The sequence below is a fragment of the Vicia villosa genome, linkage group LG6, assembly GCF_029867415.1.
Source record: "Vicia villosa cultivar HV-30 ecotype Madison, WI linkage group LG6, Vvil1.0, whole genome shotgun sequence".
Taxonomy (NCBI): Eukaryota; Viridiplantae; Streptophyta; class Magnoliopsida; order Fabales; family Fabaceae; genus Vicia; species Vicia villosa.
Window position 1 is genome coordinate 165,922,644 of NC_081185.1, and position 15,356 is coordinate 165,937,999.

Sequence of the window (15,356 nt, forward strand, 5' to 3'; positions counted from 1 at the left end):
CATAAAAACTAACGTCTTACAAAAACTTCAACAAAACCATTAAGTTTGATCATCTCTTTAACTATCAAATTTTTTTTTTTTTAATTTTTAATTTTTAATTTTATAGACATGACTTATATGATGATAGCTTTCAATCCAACGAAGAATTTTGTTATACAAAAATGTGATAAGAAGTTGTCGGATGTGTCATATTGCTAAGTTTAACACATTGGTGTCATTTAATCATGAATATTTATGTATATAAAGGCACAAAAAGTCCAAAGTAGTCCAGAAAAGACACAAGATGTACATATAATTCGGTCTGATAAATAAAAACGACAAAACAACCAAGAAAAACAAACACCAAAAAATATCCACAATGAGACAACAACCAAAAACAGTCAAAATTTGGACAAACCTAGATCATTCCAAGTCAAGACAAGCAATAAAAATACCAAAATCTGATGAAACACAATAAGTAAACATCTATAGTGGTCGAAGACACTCACACCATGATTGGCATAATATGGTTCAGAAGTCAAGTTAAGAAAGCACAAGAGACCTACTAATATATTATTTTCAAATCAAAAAGATATTCATGTCTTCCATGTCTTTAATTGTCATCGAAGAGTCCGAAAAAAAATATCATTATAATATTTCTAAACAGATTATATTACGGCGAGTCAAATCATCAATACACTTTCCTAGTCTTAGTCGATCCACTAAACAGGAAAAACATCGCAAAGAAATTCAAAATATATCCATGTAAAACTATCCAACCAATCGAAAATTATAATTTTGTTTGTTTGTACCTCTTGATGTTGTTTTTATTATTATTTTTATATGTTTGTCCTCTTTTTGAGTCATAAAAATTGTCAATTATTTATATATATATATATATATATATATATATATATATATATATATATATATATATATATATATATATATATATATATATATAAATTATAAAAATAAGTAATGTAATGACTTAAAATAATATATACGATAGTAATTAAAATATACAATTAAAAAAAGTAGTAGTTAATATTATATTAAAAACTAAAAATTGCAATAAGTGAGTATCAACTTTTTTTATAAGAAAAGTTTATGGAACAGTGCACAGAAGATACTCTGAATCGAAGTATAGTATGAAGTGCTAAGGTGGTTAGGGTGGTAGCTAACCAGGGGTCTTTCTTTTTGTTGCATCCTACTTCCTTTATTGCACAATGAGTTGTGCAGATGTGTAGCTAAGGTATGTACTATTTTATAGGTTGTTCAAAGTAGCCCCCCACTATTTATAGAATATATTAATAAATATTTTATTTATGTTATATATTTTAATTCAACCCTAAGATCTCTCATGTATATGTGAATTGGTAAAATTGGTCTTCTGTTTTCGTAGATATATTTTTGGAAATACATTTTTTTTAAAATTTATTTTTTCTGTAGATACATCTACTGAAGTTAAAACATAGTTAAATTAATCTCAAATTAATTTTCCAATTAATTTGAAAAATCCCAAATTAATTAGGAAAATCTCAAGTTAATTAAATTAATGAAATCTTCCGTAGCTACATCTACGGAAGAGTTTGAAAATAGAGTATTTCATAGATGTACCTACGGAACATTATGTTATATTTTTAAATCAACTATATTTCACTCCTAAACTCCAATTTTTTTTTAACAAAAATGGAACATCAAATTATAGTACATCAAAGTAATTGGAAAGCCCCAATTAAACTATTTTGATTTACTATAATTTGATGTTCCACCTTTGTTATAAAAATTGAGTTTTGGAGTGAAATGTAATTGGTTTAAAATATAACAGAATATTGCATAGGTATATCTATTGAACACTCTTTTTCAAACGCTTCCGTAGATGTAGCTACAGAAGATTTCATGAACGTGAGATTTTCCTAATTAATTGGGAAAATCCTAATTTTTACTATGTTTTAACGTTCCGTAAATGCATCTACGGAAAAACCAAATTTTTTAAAAAAAAGTACTTCCGGATATACAACTACGAAAGCAGTGACATAATTGGAATTGCGCCATATAGCTAAGAAATTCAATAGGTGGATTGAAAAATCCTTTATTTTAATATTATAAAGATATTTCTTTTATAAAAATGATAAGGATTACTTTTGCATTATTTTTTACATGTTATTAATAAACGCACAGTAAGAAATACAATAAATTATCAAAATCATTGAAAGGTACATTTAAAGTTGAGGACTGATAGAGGTCAAGGATTCTGAATATATGGATATGACAACAATGATGGAAGATAGTGGTCTGTTTGCTCATGACACTAGAGGGCACCACTTCACTTGGTCTAAGGTTTATTCTAGAATAGACCATGCTCTTTGTAATAATAATTGGTTTCTTCACTATCCAGATTGTGAGATTGAGATCCTCAATGCCCACATCTCTAATCATCACCCCCTGAAAGTGGAAGTTAAGAATCAACAGAAGCACCCAAGGTTTAGGCATCCCTTCAAATTTCTGAACTGCATAACTGAGAGCCCTTTATTCCTGCCTTGTGTAACTGATAGCTGGAATTGTGACATTGATGGTACTCCAATGTACAGAGTTTGGGAGAAACAGACTGAATAGAGAGAAGCTGAAACAGACTGAAGATATTCTAACTGGAGATTTGGCCAATCCTACCTATGTTGCTAATATGAAAAGATGGAGAGAAAAAGTGATCCAGGCCATGGAAATTGAAGAGAAGATTCTCAGGCAAAGGGCCAAAGTGACTTGGCTCTAATTGGGAGATGGAAATAATTCCTATTTCCATGCTATTGTCAGGGGTAAAAACAAAGTCATTGGAATTCATAAGCTGGAGGATTACCAGGGGAAGATGCTCACTGAGGCCAAAGAAGTTGAAGCTGAAATGATGAAATTTTACAGGGATTTGGTAGGTACACAAGCTACTTCACTGTTACATACTGACATTGAAGCCATGAGAAGAGGTGCTCAGCTTTAACAGACCCAAGCAAAGTCATTGATTGCCCCTGTTTCAGGTCAGGAAATATGGACTGCTTTGACTAGAAATGCTAAGAACATGAGAGACCTGAGACCTATTGCCTACTGCACTACCATATACAAAATCATATCCAAAATTCTTACCAATAGGCTGAGTAGAGTAATTAGTTCTGTAGTAGATTATACTCAGTCTACATTTATTCCTGGTAAGGTAATTGAAGATAACATCATTATAGCTCAAGAGCTTATTAGAGGTTATAACAGGAAGCATATTTCCCCAAGGTGTACTATCCAACTGGATATTCAGAAAGCTTATGATACCCTTGAGTGGAAAGCCCTAGAGGATATCATGAGGGAGATGAACTTTCCCTAAAAATTCATCACTTGGGTGATGTTGTGTGTTCAGACTGTCTCCTATAGATACAAAGTGAATGAGCATCTGAGTGAATACCTTCCAGCTAAAAGGGTATTAGACAAGGTGACCCAACCTCCCCTGTGCTCTTTGTGTTAGTAATGGAATACTTACATAGATGTATTAGGAAGCTACATGATAACCCTAAGTTCAATTTCCTCCCTAAGTGTGAAAGAGTAGGCATTACAAACATATGTTTTGCTGATGACCTGATGTTGTTCACCAGAGGGGATGAAAATCCGGTTACTCTTATGATAGAAACTGTCAACAATTTCTCTGCAACCACTGGCCTAAAATCTAGCCCAACCAAATACAAGGTGTATTTTGGAGGGGTGTCTGATACTGTGCAACAGAAGATCCTGGACATCACTGGCTTCAAGGCTGGTTGCTTGCCTTTCAAGTACCTGGGTGTGCCCCTTGTTAGTAGGAAACTCACTGTTAACATGTGCAGACCTTTGATAGAGAAAATTGTTTCTAGAATCAACCATTGGACTGCAAAACTTCTAAGTTATGCAGGTAAACAACAACTGATTAGAAGTGTGCTATTTTTTATCACTAATTACTAGATGCAGGTGTTTCCTATGCCTAAGTGTGTTATTCATCATGTGGAAGCTATGTGTAGAAGCTTTATGTGGAGTGGCACTGCAGAGGTAACGAAAAAATCGCATGTAGCTTGGGATAAGGTGTGTGATCCCAAGAATGCAGGAGGTTTAGGTATTACTGCTCTGCATGAACGGAATGTAGCTAATATGGGGAAACTTCTTTGGAATATTCAGTCAAAAGCATATAAGCTGTGGGTGAAATGGATCAATGTATACTACTTTAAAAAATCTGAACTTTCTGAACTGGCATCCTAGAACTGAATGCTTTGGATTGCTTAAGAAGTTGGATGAGTACATAACTGACATCACCAATACACAGTACTGGTAAGAGGCACTGCAAACTGGCAACTATAGTACAACAAAGATGTATCATAGCCTTAAAGGAGAGAAAACACAGGTGGATTGGAGGAAAATGTTCTTCAAAAATCTGGCTAGACTAAGGGCACAATTTCACTTGTGGCTGGTTCTTATGGGGAGAGTTAGCACCAAGATTAGACTTCATAAATTTGGTGTGATAACTGATCCGATGTGTGATTTTTGTCAGGAACATGAAACCTTGGAGCACCTTTATTTTGAATGTGATTGGACTAAATCTCTTTGGATTGAAATGCTTAACTGGTTAGGCTATTGCAAAAGTCCGGTTGTGTGGGAACAGGAAAAGCATTGGATCAGTGCAGAATCAGTGAAGAAGGATTGGCGGAGGCAGTTTTAAAAAGCAGCAGCTGCTGAACTTCTCTATGGCATTTGGCAAAATAGAAATCCCATTATCTTTGCAAATGGTGATAAAGATGCAAATTTGTGTATGTCTGTTAAACATATTGTAATAGCTAGATGTTCTAGGAATAGAAATCTTAGCAAAAACATTAGGGATTTTACTCTTGTAGAGAGCACTTAGCTTGTTTTGATTGATCAAGCCTGGATCTGTTGATCGACAGTTGTACCTCATTGTTTATGGAAATAAAATTTATTATTTGATTCCAAAAAAAAAAGTCGAGGACTGATATCAAAGTAAAAATTTCAAACGTTTAAACCAATACATAAATGTGTTTATCAATTTATCGAGAAAATTCTATTAAATGTAATTTTTCTCAAAAGATCGTGAAAGAATTATCTAACATTATGATAAAACTAGTAAGATATTCGTGCGTCCGCAACTCTGTATGAGTAAATTAATTTAATCATTTTAAAATATATCAATATATAATTGTACCATATTTAACTTCACTAACATTACGATATTCAATTAATTAATTAATAATGAGATTTTTAAAGCCATATAATCATATCTAATATGTAGTGAACTTCGGTACTATCTTAATTAAAAAAACAATGAAACCAAAGAAAAATGATAAGAATAAATTCAACATTGTCACAAAATTCGAGAGTGTTAATGTAATAAGAATTTGACTATATTTTGAATTAGTGTGCAGTTTGATTTGGACAAGCACTTCATAAAAGCATTGCTTTTGTCACATAAGTTAGACCGTACAATTCTCCAATTTCATAAGAAAAGAGCAATAAGCACACATCATGATGTTAAACTTTGTGCATACCTGGATTATTAGAAAAAGTTCAACAAATATGCCAACATCACATGATAGTGTTTTATGCATGAAAACACACGGAAAAACATGAAGTAGTAGCTAATTCTTGATCCAAAAACTTGTCAAGATGTGTCGAATAAACCAAGTGATGATCCTCTCCAGTCTAATTACAATATAAATTGAATGACTTAATTAATAAGCAGATAATTAGAATTACAAAGGTATATGAATTTGACTCTTAAAAGTTTGATTGAATTACTTTGTTTTTCTTAATATATGTGGTATCCAACCAGTCAAACTGACTAATCCATATAGAGGGCTTTCACCCTGTGTAGCCCTTGAGGGTTTGAGATTTGTTTTGGCCTCGGGCACCATCGAACTCGAGACCCCAAAGGGAGCAAACCCTTGGGACCCGAACTCCCGTCCGCTGGGCCAACCCTCTCAGGTTAATAATATTTGCAATTCTTGAGTTGTTAATTTAACAAACTTGATGCATTCTTTGTCCCAAAAAACAACATTTGCAACAAATTTGTTGTACTCAACCTCTATTTCAAATTTGTACCTACAATAAAGAATAAAACTCACATTCAAAAGGTTCTCCAGGAGACTTGTTTGCTTTCTTGCAAGAGGGGCAAACCTCGTAATACCAACCAAACCTAGAGCATTTGAAACTCATTATTTTCCCAAAGGTAATAGAATAACACACCTAGAAGATCAGATAAAAGAATAATTACTTTTTCAAATTTTCGTTAAGGGTATTGTGCATCAACAGAGTAACCTTTAAAGAGATATTTCTGAAATCATTCGCACGCGTAAATTACCTTTTATACATTATTGATATCTGCAATAGTCGTGATTTTCTTCAAGTTTGTGAAAGACTTATCTTGGGAAGTTTGAATTGAATCATAGGTTTGAGACAACACTTGTGATGTTGATAGAAATCATTTTTCACTTAACCTATGAGAAATACACATGAAAGAATTGTGAAAAGGACATTATGCAAAGTTTGATATTATAATAGATATCGACCAATATTTACCTTGCTTTAAATGCTTGAACATCGGTGGTCTAAATTGATGAATATTATAGATCCATTCCAAGCATTTGAAATCTGAAGTTTTCCAGATGCTGCAATAATTGAATGTATATGGTAAAAGAAAACATGACATGAAGAAATTATGGACAGATAAACACACACATTAATAAAGGTATCATACATTTGTTTTGCTTGCACATTGCATGTGTTAGAATGATAATGGTGGGCTCAGACAGAAATGTGTTTGAGTTGGCAAAACTCATAAACTTGTTTCCATAGTCCTCCCATAGAGTCAGTTCAATGATGGATCTAGTTTCATTTGACAGAGTTATGTTGGCACACACTTTCTTGTTGGCTCCATGGGTTTGAGTCTTGACAACTTCATTCAGAACTCCAATCAACTATGTATTCCAAGAGTAAAGAACTAAAACAATTAGGAAAACAATTACAAATAACATAGCATTTAAAATCAGTTCAAGGTTAACGAAATTTATCGTATAAGTAGTCAAACTTAAATGTCCATTGAGAAAATGAGAGATGTACTTGAAATTGTATTGATGTGGAGGAAAGTCAGGTATTTCAATCTTTGATACAGTTGTACCGCCACGCAACACCAACATCAGTTTGTTGTCACAAGCCTTGAACGGTAAAGAATTTTTCATGGGATCACCGTCATACAGCATGTAAGTATCATACTCAACTTCATTTAGTTAAGAGAAGTTCAAGTTTAGTGCATGATTTCAAAGTTGATTCAAGTATGGTTCATGTGTTTATTTCCATGCCATCTCCATCAAATTCTCAAGCAATATCAAATTTCTCCAAGGGACAATCAAGGTATTTTCATTTTTTCAAGTGTTCATCATTGGGCCATTGGATGCAAAGAGGTAGAAAAAATCACAAGTTGGTGCATGTTTGGTTAGCCTAAAATCAAGTATGGCATGTCACTTGGTCAAAACACCATAACTCTCTCATTTCTCGATATTTTTTAAATCTAATTTTAGCCAAATGTCACATTTGAGCCCCTCTATAACTTTGTTTCAAGGGTCAAACATCAATTTTGCCTCTAAATGCCTTAATTTTGGATTTGGCCAAGATGCTCATGTGTGTAAAAAAGCAGGTCCAAAACTTGGCTCGACCTATTGCCTGACCTTGAAATCAGGTCATGACTTGAAATTGTCATCCATGCCATTTTCAACTCAAACCTCTTCTTGATATGATTGTTTTTGCATTTGATTCTTAATCATAAAATGTTCATTTAGCACAAATAAAATATGAAAACGCACGAGCGGATTTCATTTGGCCTAAGCTCAAACATGGAACCATGGACTCTGCATTTCACATAAGACTTGAAACCTAAAATCGCCTAATTCTTCACTTGGGACAACCAACACATGTGCAAACTTGTTTATTGATGCAAAACGTGTAGAATAAATTGCAAAAAGACCATGTTTCATGCCAAGCTCACGCATTTCACCCTCACTCTCACACGAGTTGCAAAATAAAAATTTCCAACTTGGTTCACACGTTCTAGATTTGAATTCAGACGTACCATGACCTCAACACTTTTTTCTAAATAAAGGATCATCTTGCCTTGATTTGCAAGCTTGAATATTCACATATCATCTTCCATTTTCACTCGCAGAAAGCTTCAAAAACAGAACTCAGTTTCACGAATTCAACTTATTTTTGCTTCGTTTGCCCATAATCACTTATCGGCATCGTCTAAAGCTAACTGAGCCATTACTATTGTTTGAAACCACCTGCAACATTCAACTCGATTTGATCATTGTTCACCTTCGAAGCTCCAACTGAAAAAGTATTACCTAGAATTTATTTTGTGTATTTATCATTTAATTTTAATTTAAAGAACTAAGGTTCTTCATGTTCTTGAGCAAGTTCTCTTTGCTCAGAGCCAATCAATGGCTCTGAAACAAAGAGACACGAACGATGATATGAGTAGAATCTTAAAAGTGTGTTGGTTGAGCTTAAAACTCAGAGTTCATGGATTTGCAGAAACCACTCAAAGTTGAAGAGGATGAAGGAATATGCCCGCTCTGGTGGAAAAATTCAAATTCCAGCCAATGAGAGCTTGCCACGCATCATAGCCGTTGGCCTTTTATATCTTTTTGTTTTAAATTCATTTTTATTTTCCTTTTCTTTTTTTGATTTATTTTAAATATCTCCTTTGACCTTTTGACTCCATTTTTTTCCATAAATCATTAAAATATTTTCTACCAAATATTTTTTTTTAGAAGTTAAAAATATTTTTTAGTATTTTTTTTGCTATTTGCTTTTTAATTTCCAAATGATAATTGATTTTCACACATTTTTAAATTTTTTTTCCTTCAACTTTTGAGATCCAATTGTGTGAAATATTTCTTACTTTCTCCATTTTTTTTGGCAATTTATTTGATGTTTCTTTTGAATTTTTCATTTAATTTATTTTTTAAATTATTTTAATTATTTTAATTATTTTTCATTTAATTCCAGCCAATGAGAGCTTGCCACGCATCATAGCTGTTGGCCTTTTATATCTTTTTGTTTTAAATTCATTTTTATTTTCCTTTTCTTTTTTTGATTTATTTTAAATATCTCCTTTGACCTTTTGACTCCATTTTTTCCATAAATCATTAAAATATTTTCTACCAAATATTTTTTTTTAGAAGTTAAAAATATTTTTTAGTATTTTTTTTGCTATTTTCTTTTTAATTTCCAAATGATAATTGATTTTCACACATTTTTAAATTTTTTTTCCTTCAACTTTTGAGATCCAATTGTGTGAAATATTTCTTACTTTCTCCATTTTTTTTTGGCAATTTATTTGATGTTTCTTTTGAATTTTTCATTTAATTTATTTTTTAAATTATTTTAATTATTTTTTAAATTCATTTCTGCTTGACTTTTGGTTGACTTAGATTATGGCTTGGTTGATTTAAGCTTCATCTATTTCAATTGGTCTATGGATGATACTTTGGTTGTATGAACTTTCACCATTTCGAACTTATTGATTAAATGAACATTTGATCATTTTTTATACTTTGGATTAGTAATAAATTTATCCCTTTGTGTTATGAATTCGAACGGCTTAAATTGATGATAGATGATCATTTGTTATATTTCATTTGTGTTTGATCATCTCTCTTTATTCATCAACTTATTTTCCTTTTGTTTTTTTTATCACTGTGTTACATTGTTTTAGGAGGATGATTTTGTGTCATTTCTATTAATCGGCCTCATGTAAGTGTGACTTCAACATAAGTCCACTTACGATTACTTAACATTACACTAAATTATCCAGACTTGGTTGATTCCTCAATAACACTAACTTTGACATCAATTGTACTAACTCCTAATTTTTACCTTTTATGCTCTTTACTTTTAATGTCACTTAATTTCATATCATTTACATTCATACCTTTACATTCTTGCCATTTTATTTTGTCATGTACTTTATGCCTCTTATCTTTTTTTCTTCTATTCATTACTACGAAAAAAGGCATTTAACAACAGTTGGAATAGGTATATATAAATATACACTACGCCATATAAGCGAATAGATAGTGCTATTTTTTTGCCATACACAGCACTTTAAAGCGTTGCCTATTCATGTGTTACTGTAAGTAAAGACAACGCTTTTTATTAATATAAAAGTGCTGCTTAATGTCGTCTTTAGTCAGCGCTTTATTCCGAAAGCGCTCTCTAAAGTCCACTTCAGGCAGCGCTTTTAACTATAGAAGCGCTTTCTAATGCACCCTTTAGACAACGCTTTTACTTTAGACAGCGCTTCTAAAAGCGCTGTGATATGTATATCTTAATTCACTTTTTTCTGTTTTAGGCAGCGCTTTCTAATGCACCCCTTTTGCCAGTGCTTTGCACTACAAAAGCGGTTTCTAATGCACCCCTTTTGGCAGCGCTTGTTTGTTTAAAGAACTTTCTAATATTCACGAATTTTTTACTATATACATCTTATATTTTAAGCGCTCTCTACAAATAATCACTTAAAATAAGCTCTGTGTTTCAAATTTGCACCAGATTTCATAAATTTGCAGCTTCAATCCAATAAATATGCACCAAATTTCATATATATATATATATATATATATATATATATATATATATATATATATATATATATATATATATATAGCTTTAATTCAATAATATATATAAATTTGATACAAATTGAAAATACATATTACTATCTTCTATAGCTGCTAAAAAACAACAGCAATGAACTTGTTATCTCTATCTTCTACATATGCACCTACCTGAAACAAAACCAACAAAGGCATATAAGAACCAAGCTATATAACACTTAAACAAAACCACCATTAAATCTTCTCAAATTGATACCATGATACAAATAAAAATTTATTTGAATTTAACTCCAATACCATCATAACTAACCTTCCACGTAACAACAACAACAACATTACAACACAATTTACCACACTAATGACGACATAGTATCTCATAAAAAATCAAACTTATATATAATCAAAATTCTCATCAATGAAACTGACACAATACCTTATAAAATTTTCATCTCAATAGTGTATTGACATCAATCCTCCTTAATTTCATCCAATTGATTTTTTGAGTAAGTAAAAGACTTGAATTCATTAAAGTACTACATAATATAACATAATATAATTTAGTTAAAACTAATTAATTAGATAAAATGTGTTAAATATTAAAATAAATCATAAGTTAGAAATCTATATCATGGTTGGAATCTCTAATATTTGATTCAAAAGAATAATTTTTTCCATAAACCTCAACATGAAATAACCATGATCTATACCATTAAGCTGACAAGGACACTACACATGGAAAAAAATATGAATATATATCAGGATATATAGTTTAGCTTGTTTTATCAAGTAGCATAACTAATATAATCAAAATTGTGAAAATATGAAAACATACCTGCACTATAATCCATGTAATGTTGTTTGTTTTACTCTTTGGTACTCGAGTATCTCTTTGTGATTGAAAAATTTGTATAACTCTAACAAAATATAAATAAATATTTCGAACAATCTCACATAAATAAATAAATATACAAACGAATATTTAGAACAATCTCACTTACGTATCAACCATCTACTTCATATCTGGGTATTTTGTCCAATCTTCGTCTAACAAAACCAGATAATATACAATTTCTCTTATAGGATTAATCGCAACCAACAACTAGTGTCCACTGTAAGATTAATAAAGGTTAGATGGAAACTTTCTACATAACGTCAAAAAACGAAAAATTATAATAAATGAAGTTAGAATGGAAATCTAACCCATTCCTAGTATTAAATGGTAACAAACGACTTTTTTGTATCTTTGTTGGCCATAAATGCACGGACAAAGTACTCTTTGACTTCATCTGGTTTTTGCACGATTAATAGTGTGTTGATACTGTTGGGAGATAAGAAATAGAATCTTTGTTCCAATTGATGAGGGCACATCAACTTGTCATACAAGAACCTTAAATAAAAACATCATTAAAATTAAGACTATTCATTGAAATGAGGATATCAATTGTTCAATTAATTAAATAAAGTTTATCAAAGTATACCTGATGTATGTATTGATAACAACGAGGCCTAATTCCAAATGTCCAAAAACTTCATTCATACCCTCTTTAACAATTGTTTCGTCATAAGAAAAACCAAAAATACATTTCTCCGTAGGTATATTACAAGTACCTCCGTCAATCAAATCTGATAATCATAATAATGCCTAAAGGCACGACCTATACCGAGAAGTATGCTTTTTTTTAGCCGCGGTCTTTGCAACATCTTTTTTTTTTACGGACATGTTGCTAATTTCAAACTTCTTACTCATAATGACTTGTTGCATCTCTTTAGCATGAATCTAAATATCATATAATTAGTTAGGTGAAGTTTAAGATCATGAATTAACTTTTTCTATATATATATATATATATATATAGAGGGCATATCATATGAGAATGCCATATTTATATGAGAATGTGAGAATGAATCTGAACCATTGGATTTTAAAATAAATGGTGGAGATTTTAAGTGAATCTTTTTTTTCTCTCTCCTACATTTTGAAATAAATGATGTAGGAGGGAGAAAAAAAAGATTCACTTAAAATCTCCACCATTTATTTTAAAATCCAATGGTTCAGATTCATTCTCACATTCTCATATATATATGGCATTCTCATATGATATGCCCTCTATATATATATATATATATATATATATATATATATATATATATATATATATATATATATATATATATATATATATATATATATATATATATATATATATATATATATATATATATATATATATATATATATATATATATATATATATATATATATATATATATCAATGTACCTCTTTTTTTTGAAGCAACTGACTCAATTTGCCGCGTAATCCCCTTATCTTTTGATTTAGATTTTTTATAAGACTAATATTACCATGTTAACAAATTTATGTTAAATTGTCGTAAATAATTTGAATACTCAAAGGTTCATAGTGGTTTTCAACATACCACATCATCTATGTAAATGAGCTTTGACGGCCATGCAAACATACATCCTATTGCGTCTCCCACCAATGTTGCGTCTCCCACCAATGTTGCCTCTGAAATATCGTCAGGTAAAGGTAATACCGCATTCCTCTCTAAAGAAATATCAATCGATACTTTCAAAAATCCAGCAGAGAGCGATTTATGGTGAAGTACTTCTCCCAAAATTTTATGCACTTTTCCCTTGCCAACCATTCGATAAGTCGGTGACGATAAATACAGCTGACAAGGTGAAATGCCCTAAATCAATAATAAATAGGAAATTGTTAATGTGTATATATGTCAATTAAATTTTTTTTGCTAATTCATAATAATATATATTACCTCGAAAATTTTCTATTGGAAATCACAATTGATATTATCTTTGTCACTAGTATCCTTGAACCCTGAACCTTGCCTTTCTGACTGATGTCTTTCTTTATCCTTTCCCAACTCACGAACTTTAGTTTTTAATTTTTCCATTTCTTCCATCACTTATTTATTGTTATAACCTTTAATCTTTTGACGGTTACCCAAAGATGTTTGAGTCACTCTAAATCCCTTACCCCTCACACGACCGCCATATTCAAAACATTTAATACTCGACTAAATATGCTCCTGTAATCATTGTCTTCACCTGGAGTTAAAGATTGAGAAAGATTCTTCTGAAATTCATATGCATATCGAAATAAATTAGTGGAGATTAAAAATCATAAATTCTTTAAGTTAATAAACTTTTGATTTAATTGAAGGATTAATGATATACTTACACATTGCTCATAAATTTGTTAAACATTGCTCATATATAACTTTTGATTCTAAAGTAAGCCTTTAGCAGCGTTTTTTCTCAAGTTATAAAAAATGGGAACTAATAACAGCGCTATAGAAAAAAAGCGCTGCTTATAGTGCATTCTCTTAAACAAGTTTTGGCGTAGTGATATATATATATATATATATATATATATATATATATATATATATATATATATATATATATATATATAAAGAAATGATCAAATTAAATCTTCATAGTTACACAGGTTCAATAACTTCAATTTAAACAAATATTTTTTTAAACTAATCGTTGGATTGAAACATACTATCATATAGATCATAAATATAAAATTTCATTGAATTAATCAATAATAATTTACTATGTCATTGAATTACATCAAAATTAACGTTATCTGAAAGATCATTTTGACGTTAATCTTTTGATATCTTCGTGGTATAGTAAATCATTATAGATTAATCTCAAACTTTATAGGTACGATCTATATGATAGTATGTTTCAATGTAACGGTTGATTTTAAAAAATATTTATCCGATGTGAAGTTATTAAGCGAGTGTAACTTATGGTTTAACTCTTCGGGTGTAATTTGATATCCTCCATGTGTGTGTGTGTGTGTGTGTGTGTGTGTGTGTGTGTGTGTGTGTGTGTGTGTGTGTGTGTGTGTGTGTGTGTGTGTGTGTGTGTGTGTGTGTGTGTGTGTGTGTGTGTGTGTGTGTGTGTGTGTGTGTGTGTGTGTGTGTGTGTGTGTGTGTGTGTGTGTGTGTGTGTGTGTGTGTGTGTGTGTGTGTGTGTGTGTGTGTGTGTGTGTGTGTGTGTGTGTGTGTGTGTGTGTGTGTGTGTGTGTGTGTGTGTGTGTGTGTGTGTGTGTGTGTGTGTGTGTGTGTGTGTGTGTGTGTGTGTGTGTGTGTGTGTGTGTGTGTGTGTGTGTGTGTGTGTGTGTGTGTGTGTGTGTGTGTGTGTGTGTGTGTGTGTGTGTGTGTGTGTGTGTGTGTGTGTGTGTGTGTGTGTGTGTGTGTGTGTGTGTGTGTGTGTGTGTGTGTGTGTGTGTGTGTGTGTGTGTGTGTGTGTGTGTGTGTGTGTGTGTGTGTGTGTGTGTGTGTGTGTGTGTGTGTGTGTGTGTGTGAGGATCAAATTATACCATGATCAGTTACACTCGCTCAATAACTTCACATCGGATAAATATTTTTAAAATCAACTGTTGGATATATTGAAACATAATATCATATAAAGTTTGAGAGTAATCTATAATGATTTACTATACCATAAAAAAATTAAAAGATTAACGTCAAAATGAACTTTCATATAAAGTTAATTTTGATGTAATTGAATGACATAGTAAATCACTATAAATTAATCTCAAACTTTATAAATATGATTTATATGATAGTAGGTTTCAATCCAACGGTTGATTTTAAAAAATATTTATTCAAAAAAAATTATTGAGCGAGTGT

At 31.3% G+C, this 15,356-nt stretch overlaps 1 protein-coding gene across 1 annotated transcript; it reads left to right on the forward strand.

Moving 5' to 3' along the window:
* The first annotated feature begins 3,483 nt into the window (after positions 1 to 3,483).
* LOC131615251 (uncharacterized) lies at positions 3,484 to 4,696 on the forward strand. The gene is made up of 3 exons (XM_058886723.1): positions 3,484 to 3,898; positions 3,995 to 4,194; positions 4,529 to 4,696. Exons 1-3 carry the CDS (start codon positions 3,484 to 3,486, stop codon positions 4,694 to 4,696), a joined length of 783 nt encoding a protein of 260 aa, XP_058742706.1.
* The last annotated feature ends 10,660 nt before the right edge of the window (positions 4,697 to 15,356 follow it).

Excerpts from the sequence above, each read along its gene's own strand:
- LOC131615251 (XM_058886723.1), top strand. The coding sequence starts at position 3,484 with ATGGAATACTTACATAGATGTATTAGGAAGCTACATGATAACCCTAAG. Across the intron at positions 3,899-3,994 it reads AAAACTTCTAAGTTATGCAG|CTATGTGTAGAAGCTTTATG; the intron begins GTAAACAACAAC and ends ATCATGTGGAAG. Across the intron at positions 4,195-4,528 it reads TGTGGGTGAAATGGATCAAT|GAACATGAAACCTTGGAGCA; the intron begins GTATACTACTTT and ends GATTTTTGTCAG.